This window comes from Orycteropus afer, unplaced genomic scaffold (genome assembly GCF_000298275.1).
Source record: "Orycteropus afer afer isolate SDZICR_OR568_19922 unplaced genomic scaffold, OryAfe1.0 scaffold00294, whole genome shotgun sequence".
Lineage (NCBI taxonomy): Eukaryota > Metazoa > Chordata > Mammalia > Tubulidentata > Orycteropodidae > Orycteropus > Orycteropus afer.
Genome location: NW_006921881.1, coordinates 2886014 through 2897530, shown reverse-complemented (window position 1 = coordinate 2897530; position 11517 = coordinate 2886014). Strand labels below are relative to the sequence as shown.

The 11517-nt window shown below is 45.3% G+C and overlaps 1 protein-coding gene across 1 annotated transcript; it reads right to left on the bottom strand.

Moving 5' to 3' along the window:
• Positions 1 to 1515: 1515 nt before the first annotated feature.
• LOC103206034 (HLA class I histocompatibility antigen, B alpha chain-like) lies at positions 1516 to 8105 on the bottom strand. The gene is made up of 5 exons (XM_007951471.2): positions 8045 to 8105; positions 5067 to 5363; positions 3241 to 3516; positions 1915 to 2190; positions 1516 to 1793 (listed from the first exon to the last, which is right to left on the bottom strand). The coding sequence occupies exons 1-5, from the start codon at positions 8103 to 8105 to the stop codon at positions 1516 to 1518; spliced, it is 1188 nt and encodes a 395-aa protein (XP_007949662.2).
• Between the last annotated feature and the right edge of the window lie 3412 nt (positions 8106 to 11517).

Genomic DNA, 11517 nt, shown 5'->3' with positions numbered 1-11517 from the left:
ACACCACTGATTCCTTACAGCCCAGATGTGACTCTCCCTTTCCCCACTTTCCCAAGCAAACACACCACCAGCCAATGTACAACCAACCCACTGTCACTTCAAACCCCATAAACTTACATTCAAAGACTGTTAGAAATGTAACAGAATCCCGGCCAGTCTTAGTGCCTGGAAAAAAGAGAAGCTGGTCAGAGGCCAAGAAGCTCTGGTAACATAGTGCTTAAGGCATTGGACTGCAAACCAGAAGGCTGGTGGTTCAAACCCAGCAGCCACTCCTCGGAAGGAAGGTTGGGCAATCTACTTCTAAAGTGATACCGCCTTGGAAATCCAAGGAGGAGTTGCTATGAGTCAGATCTGACTCGACAGCTATTTGTTTTTTTGGTGTTTGGTCAGAGGCCAAAGGACGAGGTGACCTTTAAGGAGGCAGTTGCACAGGAGGTGCAGTTATCATGGGTTCAGCAATTAGACTATTTCCTTAGGGTCAGGTCTCAGCCAACTGAGAGTCATTTAACCTTTCTGTGGCCTCAGTTGTCTTGTCTGTGGAATAGGATTGATTGTTGTCCTAGTCTAACAGGGCTCTTGTGGGGTTTAAGTGATTTAATTCAGCAACAAGCACAGTGTCTGAAACTTTAATTAAGGGGGAATCTTGAAAAGGGAGAGGACCTCTTTCTTTAGTACAAATGTGTTGAGGACCAATTTATCCCTAACATTCATCATCCTGGCTGTTCACTCTGCAGATGGAGGACTGTTCTGTCCCTGACAATCATGTAGGGAGAAAGGAACAACTAGTAAAAGGCCAGAGTGGAGCCAAGGATAAGGACGTCACAGAGCAACACAAACAGGCACACGCAAACACACAGATTCACACACAAAAAAAGCCATACATGTTTATATACATATGTACACACATGCACAAACACCTATACACACTTACACACACACATATATGCAAACTCACACACATACACATACAAGCACCCATACATGTCTTATATGCACATGTACAAAAAGACAGACACAAATGCACATTACACACTCATTTCAGATTTCTCAACTCAGTTTGGGGATCTGGTTTCCTCCCATTTAATCTATCGCAAAAATTTAGGAATCTGAGGAAGAATGCCCTGGGAATTTTTTAAAGAGACCCACTTCCCAGGCACTCTGACACTTTCTGGATCTCATGTGGCCCTGCTCCCAAATCCTCCAAGGAACATGGGCATCTGACCTTAGAGCAAGAGCCTGGAGTTCAGAGTCGCAAGGATGACCCTGTCCTGAGGTGTTGCAGTCACCAAGAGTCCAGCAGGTCTCTAGCCTCCCACCTCATCTGTAGCTAAGAGTGGTTCAGGGGGTCCCTCCCAGGTCTTGCTGGACAATAAAAATGAAAACCCACTGCCACTGAGTCAATTCTGACTCATAGAGACTCCCACTGGGTTTCCAAGATGGTAAATCTTTATGGCAGTAGATTGCTTCATCTTCCTTCCATGAGCAGCTGGTGGATTTGAATTGCCAACCTTCTGGTTAACAGTCAAATACCCTAGGCATTGGACAATAGGAGTCTCCAAATTGGCTCCAGAAGTAACAAGGGCAGAAGTTACAACTCAGCTCCTTGGGATGAGACAGCTTGAGGTTAGAATAAGGAAACCGAGAATCTGTTTCTCTACCTGAGTTTTTGTTCCTCTGAAGCACAAATCCAGCAACCGTAGCTCCCATGATCACAACTACAGGGACCACAGCTCCAAGAAGAATTAGGATAAGAAATAGCTTCTTGATGGGGATAGTGGGCTGAGAAGGTAGCTCTGAGAAGAGAAGGAAAAGTGAGTGACCCTGATCTGCAGGAGTGAGTCCTGACCCTGTTGGAGGTGCCAGAGGGCTCCTACTTTCCCTAAGAAGAGGTTCCACCCTCATCCCTCTCCTTACCATATTTCAGAGTGAGGGGCTCCAGCAGCCCTTCATGTTGCACATGGCACATGTATCTCTGCTCCTCTCCAGAGGGCACCACAATGGCCACCCACTTCTGGAAGGACCCGTCCCCCATAGGCCTGGTCTCCACAGACTCCATGTCCTGAGTCTGGTCCTTCCCATCCTGCTGCCAGGTCAAGGTGATCTCCGCTGGGTAGAAGCCCAGGGCCCAACATCTCAGAGTGACCTTCCCATCAGGGCTGGGGTGGTGGGTCACAAGGGTAATGGGAGGCTCTGTAGTAGACAAAGCAGTGAGAGTTTGTTGTTGTTGTTTGCCGTCGAGTCGGCCCCGACTCATAGCAACCCCTCTTTGGGTTTCCGAGGCAGTATCACTATGGAAGTAGGATTGCCCAACCTTCCTTCCAAGGAGTGGCTGGTGGGTTTGAACCGCCAGCCTTCTGGTGAGCAGTCACGTGCCTTAGACACTATGCTACCAGAGCTCCTAGTGAGAGTTTAGGCAAGGGCTTGTTAAGTAGCATTTACTCCGAAGACCAGGACATCATGAACTCTTAGTGGTTTGGTTAGGGAGATGGCTGCCAGCAAAACAAGGCAGGAAGCACCTCCACACAAGGTGTAGTGAAAACCAGTACTAATCAGAGCAGGGATTCTAGAAAAGGCCCTTGGAGCTAAGTCCAATATTGTCCTCCAGAGTAAGGGCCTCTTCACAGACTTCTGTCCTCTTATCAAATGCTTGTTAGTTTTTCTAGATAAATGTTAATAGGTACTCACAGCTGACCTATCTTTAGTGGGAAAGGGCCAACCAAAACCCAAAGCCATTGCCATAGAGTTGATTCTGACTCATGGCGACCTCATGTGTTACAAACTTGAGCTGCTTCACAGGATTTTCTAGGCTGTGACCTTTATGGAAGCAGATGGACAGATCTTTCTTCCATAGTTCCTCTGAGTGGGTTCAAATAGCCAACTACTGTTAGTAGTTGAGCACATTAACTTTTGAACCACACAGGGACCTAGGGACAGGGCCAGAAGTATGAAAAACCTCTAAGTGCTGAGGAACAAACCCAGAGGCCTTCTGAGAGTAGTTTCCCTTCTGGGAGGGCATAGAATTGCCTAGGAGACTCAAAATGGGATATGCCCCAAATCTACATCTCTTCCTTGTAGAGAAGCCATCCTCAGCATGTTGGTCCCACCCATCCTACAGTAGATACACTGCATCCCGGTGCTGGATTAGCTGTGGGAGAGTGGCACCCCCACCTCTGGAAAGAGAAAAGGCCAAAGCTATGGTCTGGAGGATGGCTGAGAAAGCAGGGTGTGGTAGGTCATTACCAGTGCGAGTCAGGCTCTCCCGTCCACACTCCAAGTATCTCTGCAGCCACTGGATGCATTCATTCTCCAAATAGGTTTTGTCTCTCTCTATGGCATTCCTATTGGCCTCCCACTTCTGTTTGGTGTAGCGGGCAAGAAATGAGACAGCTGTGTACTGCAGAGGGTCCATGTCCAAGCTCAGGTAGTCGTCACCATCGTAGCCATACTGCCAGTGCCCCGTGGTCCTGCCATCATCCTGGAGCTCACAGCCATAGGTGAACTGGAGGGTGTGAGAGCCTGCCAATCCTGCCCAGCACCAGGTCAGTACAGACAGGGAGTATCTGCAGAGTTTCTCCATCAGTTGTCCCTCCTCCATCCACCCCACCCCATCAAAGCCCTGGCTTCTTCTGAGGTGACATTTGTACTCTAGACAAATTAGCTGAGTCCCCTGATTCTGGTATCCCTTTCTTGCTGTCAGCTCTGCAGTGGGGAGTGCTCTGTGCTTATTTCCAGGGCTTCTTCTAAAGCAGTGAATGGGGAATTACAGACTTGGGCTTTGCCATGAACTGTGTCATCTTGGGCAAGTTATTCAGCTTCCATATTCTTTGTTTATCTTATGTCAATAGAAGGGTTAGACTATGTCTCCAGAAATCTCTTTTCATGCTAACAGCCTCAGATTCTAAGTGTAAGTACCTGGGAACAGAATCCTAATGCACAACATGAATAAAGAGGGCATGCAGTGCTAAGCAGAGTTTTCCTTGAGGATTGCTTTCCATTAACAAGAACCACACTTCTGCTGAAATTTTCTCTAATGAATTTCAAAGTCAAATCTAAATACCTCTGGGATTGCCCTCCTTCCTCTGGACTCCCACAGTCTATTGGCTCAAGTTCTTAATCCAACACTTATACACTGTACCAAACTTTATTGTGTGTTGTCTCTCTCCTCTTATACTGTGAGCCCTCTGAAAGGTGGTGGTGGTTGGGGAGTGATAGTGTTGTGTGTGTCACTTGTCTCAATAGCTTCAGTGTCTATCATGGTACCTGTAACATAATGATCTGGCAAACCTCTGTTGAATACATGCTTCAGTAAGGAGCAAGTGGTACAGAGCTGAATGGTCACCTGCTTCAGTTTTAATCATAATTCTCACTAGTCTATATGCCTTAAATTGGCACTCAAGGCCCTTAACAAATTTGTTCCAACAGTGCCTAACACTTGAGAGACATTGGATAAAAACTATTAACCTACTATGTACCCCTGAACTCACTGTGCCCAACCAGACTCCATACCTTGACACACCCTGACACCTTCCTCCTTGGGACATCCTTCCTTTTTTTCTCCTCATTGCCCCAAATCATACACATCCATCATGTTCTATCAAGTCCCACCTCATTCATGATGACACTCTCCCTGACAACTGAGGTCTCTTGTCTACAAACGTCTGTAAACTATCTTCTTTGCTTCTCATTTTGCATTTAAGAAGGTAATGATCTTTGATGTCTCTTAGTATGCTCCACAGGGTCATAAGGTCAATGAACTTCCCCATATAGATTGTAAGTTCCTTTAGGGCAAACACTGGTTCCCCACCTCCAGCACCAGAATGATATATCTTAGACATTTATCTGTGACCTAATAAGACTCCCGAGTGTTGAATGAATTCAGGTCAAACAGACACGCTCCCCTTTGTGACCACATTAGTGGAGACTTTATTCTCAAGTGATAGATGTACAAATACTCCCTGTCCCCAGTCTGAACCTACAGGAAATACTTGTTGAGTGGGCCTCCTGCACAAGGAAGTTGGGGTGTGGTGGTGAGTACTGCTTCTCACCGCTCTCTCACCAGCACCTACCTGATGATTTTTGTTGGTTCTCTTTGTTCAGGCTGTGCTCTGAGGTTTGGTTGTAATATCGCTGCACATTTCTTAGATTTAAGTGGAAAATCTTCATCCGACTTTTGAAGATATTAGTCTCATCTTCAAAGTAATCTGAATCCTCCCTCAACCAGGGAGCAAAAGGCTTTGCCTTCATCTCCACACTGTCATAGTAGATGAAGGGCTGGTCATCCACAAAGCCAAAGGCGGTAAAGGCAGGCACTCCTGGGCCTGGCTCAGACACAGCCGTGTAGAAATATTGCAGAGAGTGTGATCCTGAGGTAGGAGTCAGAGACAGGGGACTCAGAGTAAGCTAACAGCATTTATTGAATGAGGACACAATTCCTAACGTGAAGGAAATGACTGTATGTCTGTGTGTGTGTGTACTTGTGCATGTGCATGTGTGTGTGTGTGTGTAAAATAGGAGAGAAGAGGCACACCTCATAAAGCAATGGGCAGACAGTTGGAGAACAACCCATGAGCACAAGTGAATTTGAATGTCACCCACACTATGCAAAGAAAGAATTCAGAGAAACAGAAAAGAAATGATGGTACAAGGCATCAATAAGAAGGGGTTCCATAAAGGAGATGTTCTTGAACAGGGCTTGAAAAAGTGGTACATCTGGAGTAGTGTAGGAGTTTAAGAGTATTCTCATGGCTTCCACTGAGGTGTAGCCTGGAAGTAGAACTCTCCCCCAGGTCTCCTGCTCTCACATTTTAGCATCTCAATCCCTGATCAATCTCCCCCTCTCCCTCCTGGTGTCCCCTTACCCCAGATCACCTTTGGTGTCACTGGAAAACTCACTGGCCTCAGAGTCCCATCCCAACCACCACCCTGTTTCCTGGGGAAGCCATTTCCCTCTGTAGGCATTAGCTTCTTTAACTATAGAACAAAGCCACAGGGCAAGAAGGCCCAGGACACTCTCAGTTCTAATAGCCCATAATTCTAGGCCTTCAAAAATCCCACCAGTGATTCCATGAGATGAGTGAGTAGAAGGTGGTACAGGAAGAGGGGAGGGAGTACCCAGATAGAAGGGACAGCCTGCAGATCTCTTTGTCCTAGCCATACTGGCTTTTATTCTGCTCTCAGATGTGTTCTTTCCACTCCAAAACTTTTGTTGCTTTACTGTCCCCTCATCTGGAATGCTCTTACCCCATCTATCGGCCACAATATTTGGCCTTATTCCCTTCAAGTCTCTGCTGAAATGTTATTTCCTCAGAGTTGCTTTGCCTCATAGGAATCTAACCCAGACTTATGTGCCTCCATGGCTAATAAGCATATATGATTGGTTCTTTAATGTTGACCTGCCAGCAAATTCCATGAAAACAGCAAGTTTTCTTTCTTGTTGATAACTGTATTCTCAGTGCCTGTAACAGTACCTTCCACAAATAAGGATATAACTCTGGTCCCTGGGCAAAGTGAATGGTTTGCACGTGGCTGGTAAGTAATAGATAGGTGATTTGAACACATAGTGCCTAAGACACTGGACTGCTAACCAGAAGGCTGGTGGTTCAAACCCACCAGCCACTCCTCAGAAGGAAGGCTGGGCCAATCTACTTCTGTAGTGATACCCAAGTCAGGACTCGACAGCACATAACAACAACAACCTCTTAATAGGGAACTCTCTTGAGAAGGAAGATTGGGCAATCTACTCCTATAGAGATACCACCTTGGAAACCCAAGGAGGGGTCACTATGAATCGGGGCCAACTCGATGGCACACAACAACAAGTGGGACCTCAGAAGAAAGGACTGGCAACCTGCTTCTGTAAAGATTGTTGTTGGTGCTGTTGAGTCAATTCCAACTCATAGTGACCCCATGTACAATAGAACAAAACATTGCCCAGTCCTGCACCATCCTCACAGTCATTGTCATGCTTGAGCCCATCGTTGCAGACATTGTGTCAATTCACTTCATTGAGGGTCTCCCCCTTTTTCGCTGATATCCTTCTCCAGCGATTGGTGCCTTCTGACACCATGACCAAAGTATGAGAGATGAAGTCAGCATTCACACTTCCAAGGAATATCTGGCTATACTTCCTCTAAGAAACATTTGTTCATTCTTCTGGCAGTCTGTGGTGCATTCAATATTCTTTGCAAACACAATTCAAATGCAACAATTCTTCAGTCTTCCTTATTCATTGTCCAGCTTTCACACACATAAGAGGTGGTTGAAAATATCAAGGCCTGGGTCAGGAGTGCCTTAGCCTTCAAAGTGACATCTTTGCTTTTTAACACTTTAAAGAGGTCTCTTGCAGCATATTTGCCAAGGGCAATTATTACTGCACTCATGGCGATCCCTTATGTTACAGCATAGAACTGCTCCACAATTTGCTTGACTGTAACCTTTGTTGTTGTCATTGTTATGTGCCATTGAGTCAGACCCAACTCATAGTGACCCCTCCTTCGGTTCCGAGGCAGTATCACTCCAGAAATAGATTGCCCAACTTTCCTTCCAAGGAGTGGCTGGTGGGTTTGAACCGCCAGCCTTCTGGTTAGCAGTCAAGTGCCTTAGGCACTATGCTACCAGAGCTCCTACTGTAAACTTTAGGAAAGCACATCACCAGGGCTTTCTTCTGCTGGGCCACAAGGTGGGCTCATACTCCCAACCTTTAGGTTAGTAGTGAAGCACAACACATTTGCACCACCCAGAAACCTCCCTTTCCCTAAGTGGCTCTTAAAGACCAAAAGCCTCTACTGTGAGCAGAACAGGCTGCAGAAATCAAGACTTCTGGATGCATTCACAAGACATCCGCCAGCTTCCTTGTCTGCACCTTATGCTCTCTTTTTTGCCAGAGGCTGCCGCCTGATAAGCAGAGCCCACAGACAGCTACCATCAAGACTAGAAAATTGCCCTTAAGCTGCTAAATTCCTGTTTGGAGACTTTCTTCCCCTGCCCCTCCAGGCTTCTCTGGTTAGTCCTCTCCAACACATAGCTTCCCAGGATCCCCACTCACGAGCTCGGGTCTCTTCTAGCAAGCTCAGGAACATGTGCATGAGGAGAAGAGTCCACACCATCCTGTGGGCTGTTACTGTTGGGCCAACACTCCCCAGGCACATGGAGATCGGTTGAACAGGTCTGCACAGCCGATTCTTAGGTGTCCCGTGACAGGAACTATGGGAGGGACTTTTGACAAATAGAAACTCCAACTCATAGTGAACCTCCTTGGGTTTCTGAGGCAGTATTGCTACAGAAGTAGATTGCCCCATCTTCCTTCCGAGGAGTGGCTGGTGGGTTTGAACTGCGAGCCTTCTGGTTAGTAGTCACATATCTTCTGGTGGCACTATGTCACCAGAACTCCTGTTTTTTGTTTGTTTGTTTGACAAATAGAAGCTAAGCTTAACTAGAAAGGGCAGAGATGTGAAGCCAAAAGGCATATCCAGGCAGCACAGCACTCCATAAATGTCCAGAAAAGTACAGTTGGCGTTGGATCCTGGAGAAGATGAAAAAACTCAGACAGAAAAAAAAAAAAAAAAAATGTTACCTTGGCCCATATCCCTTTGCCACACTGACTCAGCCAGTAAGTAGCCAGGGATAGTCCAGACAACACAAACCTTAAGGGGGATTTTGACCCTGGGCAGGTCTCTCAGCCTCAGAGCCTGAGTTTCAAATGCTTGACAGGTTGACTACAGATTCAGGGCTTGTTCAGCATCTTAGTAACATGCAAGTCTCCACTGACAGGTGGCAGGGTAGAAGATGGTTAGGGGCACTGGCCAGTGAATCCAAACCATTGTTCCACTTGGAAGGCAAGAATTCTACCACTGAACTACCAATGCCCTCAAAAGGATGATTACCAACCTGGAAAAATGTAACCAAACATCTTAAGTTGGGAAAAGTATATTATTAAAACTGAGATGGTAACTTTGTTGGAAAAATATTACGTTTATAAGAAAAGACTCCCAATAAATACAAAATAGTAATGATGACTGTGTTTTGCTGTTCTGAATATTGTTGATTTTTGCATCAAAATATCCAAATTAAGAAGAAAATTTCAGCAGATTTGTTTGAGTGACACACTCAGGAAGCAGAACTGGTTGGCAGTTACCAGAGGACACATGGAGGAAGTGAGATAAGACCTTTAGAGCATGGCTTAAGCTCTGGCCAGGAGTGTACACAATATACACAGCTATTACTAGAAGTATATATGTACATACCAAAAAAGCAAACCAAACTCATTGCCAGCAAGTCGATGCCAACTCATAGCAACCCCCTTTGTGTTTCCAAGGCAGTAAATCTTTATGGAAGTAGATTGCCCAGTATTCCTTCCATGGAGTGGCTGAAGGGTTTGAACCACCAACCTCTGGTTAGCAGTCAGATGCCTTAGGCACTATGCCACCAGAGTTCCTTTGCTGTATTATATACATAGGGACATGGATACAGCCCAGCAATAACATCTGACCCAACATTTTCTCATTAAATTTTCTCTATGGTCATTCACAATGTGTTCTACAAAAGAAATTGTAAAATTTGCATACATTTACTTACTGTGGAGTTTGAACATTTATGGATGCTTGGGTGGATGGCTGTCTGATCTGGTTGACTTAGAAAGTGGCTTCCTATGTCCTGTTTTAGGTATGCTAGTGAGGGGCCAGACCTGACAGCCAAGAGGAACACTTGCTTTGTTTACTTCTCAACGGTTGCCTTCAGGCTTGTTCTGCAATCTGAGGCAGAGTCTGGCCAAGGACCAGCCCACCAACAGTAACCCAGGCGTGAGGAACTACTGCAGTAGGGGTTCACTAATTTAGACAAAAGTCACACTCACAGTTTTCAAGATAAGCCCTTTTCTACCTTGTGCTCTTGCTGAGATGGCTGAAGGAAGACATCTATAAACTTCTTGTGGTTTGACTAAGAGGTTCTATGGGCATACTCTTAGTATCTCTAAAGGGACTTTTGTGTGGCTGCATTTATTGGTGTAGTAATTAAGGCATTTAGCTGTTAACCAGAAGGTGGGTGGTTTGAACCTACCAACCTTACTGCTGAAGAAAAATGAGTCTGCTTCTGTGAAGATTTAGCCTTGGAAACCCAGAGGGTCACTATGAGTCAGAACCAACTAGATGCCAGTTCTCTGATCTTTCTGAGGTTTTAACTAAAGGTTGTACAGTTATAGTCTCATTTTTTTCTCTCTCTATCCAAGCCATGCTTACTGTCAATGCTGCAAAGCCATCTCTTAGTTTTTGTGAGTTCTGCCATCTGGAGAGGCTGATCATTTTCAAAATCATCAAGTTCTGTTTCCTTTTTGTTTAATGATTCTTCTATCAATTTAACTCTCTCCATTCACATTTTACTATAAGCAGCAAGAAGAAACCAGGCAGTACTTTCAATTTTTGCTCAGAAATCTCCCTAGCTGTATCAGCAGGTTCATTGCTTATAACTTTTTATCACCTACACTGCAGGAGACAATTTAGCTAAGTTTCTGCCACTACAAAGATTCCCCCTTTCTCCAGTTTCCAACAACATGTTCCCCCTTTTTTTTTTTTTTTCCCTGAGCTCCCATTGGCAGCATACTTGAAACTCAAGTTTCTACTAAGTCTGTTCATAGCATTTTAGGCTTTCTCTATCATGCTTCTCAAAATTCTTCTATCCCCTGTTCCCTGCCTGTTTCCAAAGCCACTTTCACATTGTTACAGCAGCACCTTGCTTTCAGGAACCGAAATTTGTATTAGTTTGCTATTGCTGCATAACAATTGTGTTAGGCTGGGTTCTCTAGAGAAACGAAACCAGTAAAGCTGATATAGAGGGAGAATGAGAAATTTATCTTAGGAAAATGGCTCACACACTGATAGAAGCTGGCAAGTCCAAAGTTCTTGGATCAAACATCAAGCTGGAGGCTTTTCCCGACTCTCGCAGCCGCGGGGGCTGAGGACTCAAGGTTGGCAGGCAGTATACTGGTTGTTGACTCCAACGAATGACGAATCCAAGATCTCCAGGCTGAATGGTGGATTGTTCGCTCATGGACGGTTGTAGGCAGCACAACAGAATCCTGATCCACAGAAGAGTGTCGCTTTTCTCAGGATGTCCATAAATATACTGGAAGCAGGCCACACCCCTAGGGAAACTCCCTTTCAATGGATTGGCTGCTCAAAACATATACATCTGATCCCATCATGGGAATAACCACATCACAACTGCTTAAACCACACAGAATTGTGGTCCAGCCAAGTTGACACACAGCTCCAACTATCACAACAATATTACCATAAATTTAATGGCTTAAAACAACACACATTTATTTCTTATTGTGCAGATGTTGTGGGTCAGGAGTCTGGGCATTTCATCTCAAGCATTACCTGAGGAAGGATCTGCTTCCAAGCTTACATAGTTGTTGGCAGAGTTCAGTTTCTTGTGGTTGTTAAGACTAAAGGCTTCAGTCTCTTTCTAATTGGTCCCCTGAGGCTGCCCTCAGCTCCTAGAAGCAGCCTTTAGTTCTTT